Source organism: Schistocerca cancellata, chromosome 3 (assembly GCF_023864275.1).
Source record: "Schistocerca cancellata isolate TAMUIC-IGC-003103 chromosome 3, iqSchCanc2.1, whole genome shotgun sequence".
Lineage (NCBI taxonomy): Eukaryota > Metazoa > Arthropoda > Insecta > Orthoptera > Acrididae > Schistocerca > Schistocerca cancellata.
The window spans coordinates 804,123,720-804,139,615 of record NC_064628.1 but is presented as its reverse complement, the minus strand read 5'-3'; the positions used below and the strand labels follow the sequence as shown (position 1 = coordinate 804,139,615).

The window sequence follows — 15,896 nt, the reverse complement described above, 5'->3', positions numbered from 1 at the left end:
GCAGTCACCAGTTGAACATGTTTCCTTATGTAGTACGTAAGTATTCAGACAGGTAGCTCAAACAGTATGCCCTACTTCACAGTACGCCACATGTTTTGATTCCCGCAACTAATAAAATGTTTGAGTTGTTTTACTTGTATGAAAATGACATGGAGAAGAAATGCAAATTATAATGATATCATGGCGTATTTTATAGAGGAATAGTAAGGGTAAAGGCTAGTCAAGTGTCGAGAGTGAGCAAAAAACATTGTTCACATTTTACGTGATGTATATCCCAATAAATCATAAGTTAGTGATGATGAGGAAGAAAGTAACACTAATAGACTATCTTTTGAATATTGCTGGAAAGTTTATTGTGACTGTACTCTCATGAGGTTCCTAAACTCGATTGGACAAGAGATATTTACACTTGCTCAAAGTGCTCAGCTAGCAATGGAACTGGAATTTTTTTTTTTTTTGCTTTCTGTTAGCGAATGAACTTATTACAGAAATTGTTATAATGGCAAATATATTTACAACAGAAAAAAGACAGAATGTGATTCCACTAGTGAAGCACTAGATGGCAAGTTGAATGATGGTTTATCGGAACAAACGAAGGTCCAATTAGTTGACTATTTTACAAATAATTGGCTGGAGAATATCATATTCTCCAACAATGTTAATACGTACATTTCATACTGCATCCATTTACTCATTTACCCAAGGGGAAACAAGACTGATAGTGAATATGTTGATTATCAATGCAAAGAGCTTTATATGTGAATATTTATGACAGCACAACAGGTTTTGAAGACAGGACTCTGTTCAACTGATATGATCCAAAGTAGCCCAAAATTATGGTTTTCAAATCTGTTCTTTAATTATCAAAATGGCTGCAGCTATTTTTCTAATTCCCCTTTGTAACAATTCAACACTTGAAAGTACTACTCATACTGATTTGACATTAGTGTATTAAACAGTTATTCATTTGGAACAAGCTCTGCAGGCATACACAGGTGATTCAGGCTATTACATCAACACAAACAGGTTTCAAAAGAAGACCAAAATTTGCCCCTAATTGCATAAACTGAGAGGGCATATATGATAGACAGTTATACCATTAAGAAAGGATACTGTTACAATGTGATGAATACTTTTTCTCTATGAAAAGTGTATCTATCAATCCAATATGCATATTATATGCTGGTCACCCCTTAAAAGAGATTTAGTGACACTGTTGAATACATTCTTTATCCCCCCAAACATTTTCTCCCTGGTTATGAACAAACTCTCATTCCAGTTTGGGCAACGTACAATTATCTTAGAAAACACAATGTTTATGGGAAATGTTTAAGGGAAATGGATAGGTTAAAGTTAGATATAGTGGGAATTAGTGAAGTTCGGTGGCAGGTGAATACAGGGTTATAAATACAAAATCAAATAGGGGTAATGCAGGAGTAGGTTTAATAATGAATAGGAAAATAGGAATGCGGGTTAGCTACTACAAACAGCATAGTGAACGCATTATTGTGGCCAAGATAGATACGAAGCCCACACCTACTACAGTAATAAAAGTTTATATGCCAACTAGCTCTGCACATGACGAAGAAATTGAAGAAATGTATGATGAAATAAAAGAAATTATTCAGATAGTGAAGGGAGATGAAAATTTAATAGTGATGGGTGACTGGAATTCGAGTGTAGGAAAAGGGAAAGAAGGAAACATAGTAGGTGAATATGGATTGGGGCTAAGAAATGAAAGAGGAAGCCACCTGGTAGAATTTTGCACAGAGCACAACTTAATCATAGCTAACACTTGGTTTAAGAATCATGGTAGAAGGTTGTATACATGGAAGAACCCTGGAGATACTAAAAGGTATCAGATAGATTATATAATGGTAAGACAGAGATTTAGGAACCAGGTTTTAAATTGTAAGACATTTCCAGGGGCAGACGTGGACTCTGACCACAATCTATTGGTTATGACCTGTAGATTAAAACTGAAGAAACTGCAAAAAGGTTGGAATTTAAGGAGATGGGACCTGGATAAACTGAAAGAACCAGAGGTTGTACAGAGTTTCAGGGAGAGCATAAGGGAACAATTGACAGGAATGGGGGAAAGAAATACAGTAGAAGAAGAATGGGTAGCTTTGAGGGACGAAGTAGTGAAGGCAGCAGAGGATCAAGTAGGTAAAAAGACGAGGGCTAGTAGAAATCCTTGGGTAACAGAAGAAACATTGAATTTAATTGATGAAAGGAGAAAATATAAAAATGCAGTAAATGAAGCAGGCAAAAAGGAATACAAACGTCTCAAAAATTAGATCGACAGGAAGTGCAAAATGGCTAAGCAGGGATGGCTAGAGGACAAATGTAAGGATGTAGAGGCTTATCTCACTAGGGGTAAGATAGATACTGCCTACAGGAAAATTAAAGAGACCTTTGGAGATAAGAGAACCACTTGTATGAACATCAAGAGCTCAGATGGAAACCCAGTTCTAAGCAAAGAAGGGAAATCAGAAAGGTGGAAGGAGTATATGGAGGGTCTATACAAGGGCGATGTACTTGAGGACAATATTATGGAAATGGAAGAGGATGTAGATGAAGATGAAATGGGAGATACAATACTGCGCGAAGAGTTTGACAGAGCACTGAAAGACCTGAGTCGAAACAAGACCCGGAGTAGACAACATTCCATCAGAACTACTGACAGCTTTGGGAGAGCCATTCCTGACAAAACTCTACCATCTGGTGAGCAAAGATGTATGAAACAGGCAAAATACCCTCAGACTTCAAGAAGAATATAATAATTCCAATCCCAAAGAAAGCAGGTGTTGACAGATGTGAAAATTACCGAACAATCAGTTTAATAAGCCACAGCTGCAAAATACTAACACGAATTCTTTACAGACGAATGGAAAAACTAGTAGAAGCTGACCTCGGGGAAGATCAGTTTGGATTCCGTAGAAACACTGGAACACGTGAGACAATACTGACCTTAAGACTTATCTTAGAAGAAAGATTAAGGAAAGGCAAACCTACGTTTCTAGCATTTGTAGACTTAGAGAAAGCTTTTGACAATGTTGACTAGAATATTCTCTTTCAAATTCTAAAGGTGGCAGGGGTAAAATATAGGGAGCGAAAGGCTATTTACAATTTGTACAGAAACCAGATGGCAGTTATAAGAGTTGAGGGACATGAAAGGGAAGCAGTGGTTGGGAAGGGAGTAAGACAGGGTTGTAGCCTCTCCCCAATGTTATTCAATCTGTATATTGAGCAAGCAGTAAAGGAAACAAAAGAAAAATTCGGAGTAGGTATTAAAGTCCATGGAGAAGAAATAAAAACTTTGAGGTTCGCCGATGACATTGTAATTCTGTCAGAGACAGTAAAGGACTTGGAAGAGCAGTTGAATGGAATGGATGGTGTCTTGAAGGGAGGATATAAGATGAACATCAACAAAAGCAAAACGAGGATAATGGAATGGAGTCGAATTAAGTCGGGTGATGTTGAGGGTATTAGATTAGGAAATGAGACACTTAAAGTAGTAAAGGAGTTTTGCTATTTGGGGAGCAAAATAACTGATGATGGTTGAAGTAGAGAGGATATAAAATGTAGACTGGCAATGGCAAGGAAAGCGTTTCTGAAGAAGAGAAATTTGTTAACATCGAGTATAGATTTAAGTGTCAGGAAGTCATTTCTGAAAGTATTTGTATGAAGTGTAGCCTTGTATGGAAGTGAAACATGGACGGTAAATAGTTTGGACAAGAAGAGAATAGAAGCTTTCGAAATGTGGTGCTACAGAAGAATGCTGAAGATTAGATGGGTAGATCAAATAACCAATGAGGAAGTATTGAATAGGATTGGGGAGAAGAGAAGTTTGTGGCACAACTTGACCAGAAAAAGGGATCGGTTGGTAGGACATGTTCTGAGGCATCAAGGGATCACCAATTTAGTATTGGAGGGCAGCGTGGAGGGTAAAAATCGTAGGGGCTGACCAAGAGATGAATACACTAAGCAGATTCAGAAGGATGTAGGTTGCAGTAGGTACTGGGAGATGAAGCAGCTTGTACAGGATAGAGTAGCATGGAGAGCTGCATCAAACCAGTCTCAGGACTGAAGACCACAACAACAACATGGGAAATGTGCACATAATTAGTCATTACTGTGGATCTACATTTACAAGAATGTCAAACAGCGAATGGTAGAAAAAATATTCCTCTAGTTTATGTAAGTTTCAAATTTTGAACAGTTATTTCCTTTGCACCTTGGATAAGATAAAGATAAAAGGAAGGACACATCTTTGTTGTAGAAGGAGTCTTGTAATTCAACTTGCAAGTAACATTAGGACCAAAAACTCGAGGAAGAGGGGAAGACCATCATCATCCCAAGCTTAGGAAGTCTGAATGAACAGGTATATTTTATAACCCTCAATAAAAACCAGTCAATGACAGATTGCAATAAATTAAATAAACAAATAAAAATTAAAATAAGAAAGTTGAAGACAAAAAGTATTCTGTCTCTCATGGCAAGCAGCTGGAAGCTAAGACTTCGTCTGTTGAAATTGTTTTAACAAAGACTATATAAAAATATTCATACACAAGAACACAGTTATTACAGTATTATTGTAATAAACAACTGATGTTAAAGCCTTATGGCAGGATTAACTTTTCTGCTTCCTTCTTTGAAACTGTCACACCATTACACGTATCATTAACATCCCATAAAAAATAAATAAGGCTGTCTGGCAGTATTCATTTGTTAGAAAAACTGAAACAAAGTTGGTTGAGCTGGATAACACACATCCTTGGCCGTAATCTGCTAATCTCCACAGATGAGTTGGCTAACACACAGTACACTGCACACAGTGATAACTGAAGAGCAACACCTTTAAAGTGGTTTGTCAGATACATTCTTTCCACTACTATTTAAGTGTATAATCTGCCACTCTATCGAGCACTCACACACTCTACAATTTTCATACATTTTTTTTAAAAAATGCCTATGTATATTACAGGGTGTAATTTGTTCATCAGTTACGAATTCAATGCTCCAGGTCTGTCCCAAATTGTCTTGTATGTCAGACGCCACATTAATCTGTAGCATTTATGAATATGATAGTCTCCTCTGACAATCTCTAAAGTCAAACTGCCGACATCTTCACATCCCTTACAACTGTTTTATTTTGCAGAAACATGATAATTGAATAATTGTCTATTTGGTGGCCAGTACAATTTTGCCCAATTTTGCCACATACAGTGGTTTAGTTTATCATACTGTTCTCATTAACTAACTACTTAATAACTGTTAGTTAATTAAAAAAAATTACACTTCCCACTACATGTATCAACACGAGTTTTAACTATTAGCACCTACCTAAATTAGTTCTAATGCTCGTCAGAGTAGCTAGAAAAGTCATGCAACTTTCTAGCATGGGTGCATCATGTTCACCGTCAATGTAACTGTTATGACATGCCTGGAAAGGTCCTAGGCTCATCCATTCCATAATGTGAAACCTAAAAATGATGGACAACAGTGTCTGGTTAGCAATTGACAAGAATGAAATGTTCACATGCGAAACCCAAGCTGAATGACAATATGGAAAGATACAGCTTTCTGTACATAAAACAAAACTGTCAATAGTACTGAGTACACTAGGTATTCACAAAACAACAACATATATTATAAAATCCCCTGCTTCATTTTTCAGTCTATACATGTATGCTAATATCAGGAATTACTATAGGTATCTCAATATTGTTTTCACTAACAGATAACTGATTAACAAAGAAGGTTTGTGTATATAAATTATTACTACTATGCCAGAGAAGTTGTCTAGCTCTGGACACTTAGTGCCATCTATGCGAAGCAGAGGGGGTCGCTAGTTCAATATAAAGATTCCACTCCACCTGACATTTCTAAGAAATTGTTACAAGCAGGAATGCAAAATAGATTCTAACAGATTTGTCTCTCCATAAAATTAGGAAATTAACCCTTACAGACAATATAGCACAACAACATAATCTAAATGAAACTTCCTGGCTGATTAGAACTGTGTGCCAGATCAAGATTTGAACACAGGACCTTTGCCTTTTGTGGGCAGTGCTCTACTGTCTGAGCTACCAGGCATGACTTACAACCCTTCATCACAGCTTTAAGGTCCCTAGTTCGAGCCTCAGTCTGGCACACTGTTTTAATCTGTCAAAGTTTCGTATCAGTGCACACTCCATTGCAAAGTGGAAATCTCATTCTGGAATAATCTAAATGTACAGCATTTAAATAGGAAAAGTCTCTAGGTAATTCAAAGGCAGATACATACTTTTCCAACACTGTCATAAGGAAGTTTTCAGGTGGTAGCTGTGTTGCACATATCTGCAACAGGTACAAGTCTGCATCAACCATGGAATTACAGAAGTTGCACTGGATGTAAGTCATTGCTTGTCCTTTTATCTGGAGACCATTACGAACCCACATGCCACTCAAAATCTCATAAAATGCAACCTGCAACAAATTATGAAGTCCATTAGGCAAACAGACATAAAGAAATATCAATTCCAGTAATGTGCTCATTAATTTGAAACAATTACATTTTAAGTAAATAGCACATCATACAAGAATCTCAGCAGTTATTACTCCTCCCCCGACCTTTTCATTTTCCTGCAGTTCAGGATTGCAGGAGTGAGCTATGGGAAATGGATAATCTCGGACTCTGAAGTACCCCACTGTCAGTAGTGAGAGGAAAAGGGTGCTTATATCATTCGATAGGAACTGTCACCCACTTCAGAATCTATGAAACTTACAGCTTTCAGAACAACAAGAAGCATTCTAAAGAAGATACTGCCAAGTCCTGATAGAGTGAGTGCATATGAAAACACATCCATTCTGAGAGGCAATCATGAGCCCGCAGCAATGCACCCGTCAACACGCATACTGTCTACAGATGAACTGTCAGTGAGGCACATGTTACAGATTTGTATTCAGAATTCCATCTGTATAAAAAGATGTTGGCTCTGCAGATCAAAAATAAGGTCTTAACACAATGAGAAGATTTCTCTGTGTTTATGCAAGTGATCTATGAAGATGACCTCAAAGTAATAATATTCATGAGTGGTGATGTGCAATTCCCTTGAATGTGTCTTAACAAAGAGAACTACTGTTTTCTGGCATCCGAACAGTGTTGTGAAGTCATGAAAGACCTCTTCATTCCCAAGTGTGACTGTATAGTGTGTCAATGCTGCTACTGATGTAATCAGGTCTAATAATTTTGAAACAGTGATCGTGAACTTATAATTTTACATATACATGCAGAACACATTGTTTCTGCCAGAACTGAAGAGACAATGGATACATGTGAAGAGTGCAGGATATGAGAGAGAGAGAGAGAGAGAGAGAGAGAGAGAGAGAGAGAGAGAGAGAGAGAGAGAGAGGGGGGGGGGGGATACTTGAGAGAGCATGCCCACGTTAAAAAAACCTCAAAGTTAATGAAGCTGAAAGCTGCCCTTACAGAAGAAGTGGGTTTGATTAATTAATGTCTGTTGGCCCAAAGTTGTGATTAACTTACGTCAGGGAGTTAAAAATCATACTCTAGAGAATGGAAGCCACTTGGAATATATAATTTTTTGTAAGTGACCACCCGTAAGTCAGACAGAAGGTGTTAACTTTTGACTTAGTATAAATACAAATTCTCTCTTAAAATCAAGATACTACTGTTCATTTGGAAACCATATGTTTCCAGAGGCACTGGAAGTTTGTGGTGCAACTACCTAGAAGCTTGGCATTCTGGGATCAGCAGCATATTTTTAAAATTTTTAAATGAACACAGCACCATTTGACTGTATTATTGTTTATTTAACTATGGCCCAGGTTTTGGTCTTTCATGCAATTTTCAAGTGATTGAGTTTATGTCATTAACATATATTGCAGGACAGCAGGCTCAAAATTGGCTATAAATTAAGAAAAATATACACTCCCCACAAAATGTGAGATGTAAAATCATCATCTTGTAAAACTATCAGTAAATAATACGGGGAACACATCAGTTTAATAATAAACAACAATATAATCAAATGGTGCCGTGTTCATTTAAAAATTATTGTATGACTGTTGGTCAGCAACATCAAAAACTGTTCATCAGCATATTGTTTGTATGCCTGCCTCTGTGCAGAAATCAAAGACTCTTTCCAAAAGCTTCTCCTGTCAGTCCAATAGCCTTATGCTAGACTGTACCTACTCCTTCAGACACATGGAGCACATTTTTCCATTGAAAAGTACCAAAATGGTCAAAGCAGACCGAATCTAGACTTTCCAGGACTGTAACACTGAAGCATACCGTCCAATTTGAGAATCCCGCCCCCACAATGACAGCCATGTCAGTTAAAAGGTAAATACAGGATATTTAAACGTTTGTTAAATGAAAATATATTTACTTTACAGATGGAAAAAGTACTTTCTCTGCCTATTCCTATTGCCTCCAAATAACAATCAGCAATTGACAATTTATTATGGGTACTGACAAAACAAAGAATAATTTAAAAGGGGTATCTTTGTTTGGATGTGCCATCCCATCATTACTCCCAGGCAGACGACACCAATTAAAATACTAACCTCGACCTAGTATTATTATTCTGGAGGGGTTATGCTGTATTAAATGTTATATTAGAAGCTTTTTAAATATTTTAAAATGCGTCTTAGATCTTTTTGTAGGAAATAGTTTTCTGTCCCTATTTCACCTGAATCCTGTTATCAAGGGTTATCACTAAAATTCAAATATGGCACAGGTCCATTTTGGACTATATACCCAATTCTTCATCTTGTCAAAATTAACAAAATATTGCCTCCTTCAATAGAGAGTGGAGGGAAAGGTGGATCACAATAGTCTCATTTATGTATCAGGATAAATTCCTTTATGCCATGTTTTATTGCAAAAAACAAGATAAAGTCTTTGTCACTGTATCAGAAAGTGTTCGATACTGAAACAAATGTCTGTCCCTTGTCTTGACAAAACGATTTTGACACTAGAGCGCAAAGAGAATACACTGATGCTTCACTGAAACAGCACACTGATTAAGCAACACCATCTATGTGGCTTCAAGACAGTCTATTTTGTAAAAAAGGGCCTTAAACAGCACCAAATAGATTTGTGATCTTCAAAGAGATGGCAAACTAAGTGGTACTTGTATCTGTAATGAGTTCATGTGTTCCAGGTAGAGTTGGTTCTGGCTCACATGGGAGAAGTGGCAGTTGTATAGTAAGAATTCATTGTGGTTGCTTCCTTTTTGAAATGGCTTTCGAGACAGCGGAATCAATTTGTGGCTGCCTCAGTGAGAATATAAAGAACTACAGGTTCTAACTGACCAGACAGAAGGAAACATCAATGGCAGAGTACAATTTAGTCGCAACTGTCAATACTAGAATATCCTAATTTTTTTCCAGTCATTACTTGGTAAGAGTGAATGGGGTGCTGTGTACTCTTAAGAGCTCCGCATACAATGGGGAGTAGGAAGCAATCTGATGAAGCAGGGACGAGAATGTGTGAGAGCAAGAGAAACCTAATTTTCAGAGGTTTTCTGACATACAGGCAATGTGCTAGGGTCCTTTTGTTTTCCTCTTTTATAGCAGCAATTCTGGCAATGTACTGGGCTGCCACTGTGGCTATAAGCTGTATAGTGTCTTGTACATTTAGTATCATGTGAGACCTAACATACATCTGACAAGGAACTATTGTTGGTGTTTACTAAATTGTTGCATCTGTCAGAAATTTATAATTAGTATAGGTACCTACTGCATCAGTGCCGTGACAGTTTGTCACAAAATATTGATTGCTAAACACATCAGTACAAAAAATATTAAAGCAACTAGCAGACAGTAAGCGGTTAAACAGAAAGCTTGGAGGACATTAAAGACAGTTGTTACAATATTTTAGGGACTTTAAGACGCAGTTTTTTCTTCGAAAAATTGCCTCCAAAATTCAGGTGCGTCTTATACTCGAAATTAATATAAAAATAACCAGTGTTTGACTTAAAATTCCAGCCAGTCTTAAAAATGGCCGCAAGAAACCTTTCTCCATCTGGCAACACTGGATTCAACTGGCAACAGCAGTGCACAGATGCGACGAACACTGAGTTGCGGGGATTCACAAGCTTGCTAACACTGTCTACCTGTCGCTGGGGGCATCACAAACCTAGAATCTAGCTTATGATGCCTCATTGCAATCTACGGCGCCAGTGAACTTGAAATGAAAGTTTTTTGTGTTATCAGTTGTAGTACAATATTTTTTTTTAGCAGCTAGTTTCGTAATTGAAAAAAAATAAAAGGTATTCGTACTATATGAGCTATAAATTGAAAGTAAGAGCATATGAAGAACATTGTAATAGAACAGGTGAGTGGCATTTCGGCCCATCACAAACACAAAAACCTTTCGCGACTGGCGGGCTAGTAACAAAAGAGGAAGATTAAATGAGCAAATAGACGACTGAATGCAAAATGGTCAAAACTAGAAGATTACGTACTGAAATGGTTTCAAGGACGGCATCAAAATGGCAGTCGAATTAATACAAAAAGGATTCAATTACGCCACTCGTAAGCTTGCGCTACAGTATAACATAACGGACTTTAAGGGTGGACTTAGTTGGTACTACAGGTTTATGAAGTGTCATGGGCTTAGCATGCAATTCAAAACCAAAAGCTCTTAAAAAGCCGTAAGAGTATGAAGAGAAAATATTATCTTTGCTTCGCTTTATTATTCAACATCGAAAGAAAACCACTGTTGACCTAAGCCAAACAGCGAATACGTATGAAACACTTCCGACATTTGACGTGCCGAGCAACAGGACTGTTGCCACGAAAACTTCTAAAACTGTAAATATAAAAACAAGTGGACACGAAGGAATGCACTACACTGCTGGCCTTTGATATTGTGCAGACGGTACTAAACTTAATCCAATGATCATTGTCAAGCGCGAAACAATGCCAAAACCTTCTGAAATACCACCAGGTGGTGTTCACGTACATGACAAAAGGTAGTATGGACGAGGCTGATATGCAATTATGGGTTAACAGTGTATTGTTGATGATTATGTTCAGTATGTGGAGCGCTCAACTGCGTCGTCATCAGCACCCATACAAAGTCCCAATTATGACACCGTCCGTTTTTTATTCACAATCCAATTCCAGTCACTGTCACCAATGTCACCCGGCCGGGAATCGAACCCGGGACCCCGTGATCTAGAGGCAGCAACGCTAGCCACTAGACCACGAGCTGCGGACATTAACAGAGTGTGGTAGAGAAGGGAAGTTTTATCGTCGAATAAGAGTTCTCGTCTTGTGCTAGATCAGTTTAGTGGTCATTTGAAAAATTCTGTGAAAGAAAAACTGAAACAGGGAAGAAGTACGTACAGAGCTTGCTGTTACTCCGAGAGGACTTACTTCACAACTGCAACCTCTTGATGTCTCAATAAATAAACCATTTAAAGTGTGTGACGAATGTAACAAACGGATGATGGATGAAACACAGCATGAATTCACGACGAAGGGTGCTTCAAAACAACCTACAATCAGACAAGTGTGTCAGTGGATAAAACAGCAGTGGCCTAGAGTGAGAAACGATATTATTGTTAAAACTTTCAAGAAGTGCAACATAAAAATAACACTATCGAAAGCAGTGATGATGAAGAAGAAGAAGAAGGTTCAAACGACGATTTTCAGAGATTTTAAAGGTGAGTTCCGTTTTAGAAACTAAGAATTTTCTGTCTGACTTTGCAGTCAAATGATAAAAATATTTTTTTAAAAAAACTGCTTAAAAATTAAGGTGCATCTTATAGTCCGCAGCATCTTATAGTCCATAAAATACGGTATCCCTAATACGAGAATAAAACATGACAGATTAAGATACATACAGTTACCAGTGCCAGTAGCAAAAAAATGTACAATGAAAACATCAGACACAAAAACTTTTGGCAGAGCTGTTACTGAAAATAATTTTCCGACTCCACAGAATGTAAGGAGCATCCTGTGATGCAGAGAACCCGAACCTGAACTACTGACTGATGAAAACATATAATGTGCCTGATGGGTCTACATTTGCAGCACTCTCTGCCACGTGGCTTGTTTACCTTTAAGAACATCAGGAGAAGAATTCAACCCAGAAAGTTTTCTTGCCAACTGTGACGCATAGTGGAGATTCTGTAATGCGTATTACATTGATACTGGGGTTTAGGATGAATTCATCTGTTTCACTGAGGGAAAAATAAATGGTAAGATCTAGAAAACGATTATGCGCAGCTACATTTTATTCAACGGGAAAGACAGTAGTATTAAAAGTTTGCAGCTTTTAAGATGGTAATGCCCCACGTGTATTGTCGGAAGTGTCATACTGCTTTGACAAGTGTAAAGTTGAAACATCAATTCTTCGGCAGCCTCTACAACCACCAAATCTGAATATTCAGTCCCTGTCATTTGTACAGCGAGAAATAAATTGCGCAATTTTTGTGTATTGTATGAAATTAAATTGAGCGCTACATAGGTTCTATAATAGGGCTGTCGAAATAATATCGAATATTAAAAAAAAAAAAAAAAAAATGTCGAATATGTTGGCAATACTTCTCCCCCTGGTATATCGATATCAAAACGGCAATATCGAGTGCCGATATTTTTATTTTGTGTTATATTTTTTCACAATTTTCGATACGTATTTGTTCTTTTGAAACTAATGTCGAACATAATTTGAGCTTTCATCAGGGCCACTCTTTTTCTTTTGACTGTGTGAAGCAAGTATAATGTGGCACGAAAGAATTCCAGTTGTACTGAGTTGTGGCTGTGTGAATGGAACAAATTTCCGATGTGAAGAAATAGCACACCAAATGTGTTAAAAAGCCAATTTGTAACGCTACTACTTAACGTCGGCATTCTTCAAATACATCTGCTGAAAATGAACAACAATCTAAATGACAAGCAGTCTTTGCGGTGAGCGGATACGTGTGAGCGGAAAAAACGCTTATGTAATCGGCGCTCGGAGCCACCAACAGAAACTGCAACGTTTAGCTTCGCCACGCAGTTTTGACGCTACAACTGTTTGGTCGCTGGCGTTGGCAGATGTGAAAAAACAGGGAAGTCGACATGAAGTCTTGCAGACAAATCCGATATGTGACGAAACCGAGCAAAGGACCGATTAGACACCTTTTATTGTGACACTTACCTGCAATTACCATTGTTAGCAAAGAGGTTATCGGCAAGCGTGAACGTGCAACGTTTTCCTTTCAATTCTTGCTCAGAGGAAGCTAGGCAGGCTGCTGGCTTGTTGATGTATGGAGTATACAGCTCTAAAACCAGTAGTATATTTATTTACAAGGTGAAGCCGACACTTTTCTGGGCAGGTCTATCGATATTTTTTCCGTGACATATCAATACTTTTACCCGATATATCGATATTCGTTGATATTTTTTAAATATAGGTAGCAGTGGGATTAGTCAAGGTAATATGCTGCTACCTTTCTCCAATCAGAATGCCGGTAACAGACAGTTAATGGAGGATCTAATGACTACAAAGTCTTTCACGAGGAAGTTCTTGGATAAAATGCCGTACTTTCGATGGTTACCTCCATCTGACTAACATTGGCGCCGGCCGGAGTGCTGAGCGGTTCTAGGTGCTACAGTGTGGAACCGCGCGACCGCTACGGTCGCAGGTTCGAATCCTACCTCGGGCATGGATGTGTGTGATGTACTTAGGTTAGTTAGGTTTAGATAGTTCAAAGTTCTAGGGGACTGATGACCTCAGAAGTTAAGTCCCATAGTGCTCAGAGCCATTTGAACCAACTAACATTGGCATTTTATCCAAATTTGACATGGAAGTTTACGAAGAACTTCTATTCCTTAGGGATCTAATGTTTAATACAAAATTCAATCCGTGATGCTGATCGAATTTTTTTTTTTTTTTTCCATCGTAATAGATACGTGTTTGTATTCCTCTGTACAATTCATGTACGCCCTACACCCGATTTAATAAGTTTTTGGAAGTAGCAAAGTTCGAACAAGTTACTTACATTCTGGATTTGTCCCAAGCAATTGTACACTGAGGAGCTAAAGAAACCGGTACACCTGCCTAATGCCGTGTAGGGCCGCCGGGAGCACTCAGAATTGCCAGAACACGACGTGGCATGGATTCGACTAATGTCTGAAGTAGTGCTGGAGGAAATTGACACTATGAATCGTGCAAGGCTATCCTTACATCCATTATTATATGAGAAGGTGGAGATCACTTCTGAACAGCACGTTGCAAGGCATACGACATATGCTCAATAATCTTCATGCATGGGAAGTTTGGTGGACAGCGGAAGTATTTAAACTCAGAAGAGTGTTCCTGGAACCACTATGTAGCAGTTATGGACGTGTGGGGTATCGCATTGTCCTGCTGGAATGCACAATGGACATAAATGGATGTAGGCGAACAGACAGGATGCTTACGTACATGTCACCTGTCAGAGTCGTATTTAGACGTACTGTATCAGGGGTCCCATATCACTCCAACTGCACACGCCAAACGCCATTACAGAGCCCCCACCAGCTTGAACAGTCCCCTCTCCGCTGCCAATGCAGGGTCCATGGATTCAACAGGTTGTCTCCATACCTGTACACGCTCATCCGCTCGATACAATCTGAAACGAGACTCGTCCGATCAGGCAACATGTTTCTAATCATCAACAGTCCAATGTCGGTGTAGACAGGCCCAGATGAGGCGTAAAGCTTTGTGTCGTGCGGTCATCAATGGTGCACCAGTGGACCTTGGGCTCCGAAAGCCCATATCGATGATGTTTCGTTGAATGGTTCGCACGCTGATACTTTTTGATGGCCCAGAAATGAAATCTGCAGCAACTTGCGAAAGGGTCGCACTTCTGTCACGTTGAACGATTCTCTTCAGTCGTCGTTGGTCCGTTCTTGCAGGATCTTTTTCCGGCCGCAGCGCTGTCGGTGATTTGATGTTTTTTCGGGTTCCTGATATTCACGTTACACTCCTGAAATGGTCGTACGGGAAAATCCCCACTTCATCGCTACCTCGGAGATGCCATGTCCCATCGCTCGTGCACCGACTACAACTCCACGTTCAAACTCACTCAAATCTTGATAACCTGCTATTGTAGCAGCAGTAACTGATCTAATAACTGCGCCAGACACTTTCTCTCATGCATAGGCTTTGCCGCCCGCAGAGCCGTGTTCTGCCTGTTTACATATCTCTGTATGTGAATACGCATGCCTATACCAGTTTCTTTGGCGCTTCAGTGTATTACAGCAGTTAGTAGCACTGCAACTAACAGGCACACTCCAATGATTCAAGAGTATCCAGCGTTTTTAATCTCTATTTCTTGAACAGGTTCATGCAATCATGGCATCACAGTGTGCAAAGACCACCTTGTTAGAAGCGTCTTCAATCTCTATCAACGACAAACGCTAATATTTCCATGAAATCTTAGCACCTCTAAACCATAATTCAGATTCTTGTGGAAGAATTTAAATTGAGCTCCTCAGCAGCAATTCGCTTACCATGCATAAAAACAAATTTAAAAAATTCAGCAGTTCACCGCTAGTTTCCTCGAATGAGCAATAACCGCTCGTCAAATTTAGTTTAAAAAACAGCCCAGTTCCTCATATTCAAGACGAATTCTCATGATTCCAGGACCTCTGTTTTGATGGGATCCAGAAGTGCTATGGCAGTGTGTTTATTTCGGCCCCTTCGATACGGCAGGCGTTGTGGCACAATGCACGCTTTTGTGCTGTCGATTAAAGAATTGTCCCTGGTGCAATTGTCCCCCCCCCCTCCCACCCCCGACCCCCGTCATCGGGTATCCACTCGCTTTTCAAGTGTCGTTCTCCCCCCCCCCCCCTCCCCTCCCCCTTCTTCCTCCCAGGTCCACCAACACCGCTAGCCGCCGTGG

At 39.1% G+C, this 15,896-nt stretch overlaps 1 protein-coding gene across 2 annotated transcripts in view; it reads right to left on the bottom strand.

Moving 5' to 3' along the window:
• The window catches only part of LOC126175863 (E3 ubiquitin-protein ligase Ubr3), a 281,912-nt gene that overhangs the window by 125,910 nt on the left and 140,106 nt on the right, over nucleotides 1-15,896 (bottom strand). For both annotated transcript variants that reach the window (XM_049922876.1, XM_049922877.1), the window contains exons 11-12: nucleotides 6,293-6,474; nucleotides 5,350-5,489 (exon numbers count right to left, since the gene is read on the bottom strand). In XM_049922876.1, the coding sequence (XP_049778833.1) occupies nucleotides 5,350-5,489; nucleotides 6,293-6,474 (322 nt within the window). The remainder of the gene's footprint in view (nucleotides 1-5,349; nucleotides 5,490-6,292; nucleotides 6,475-15,896) is intronic.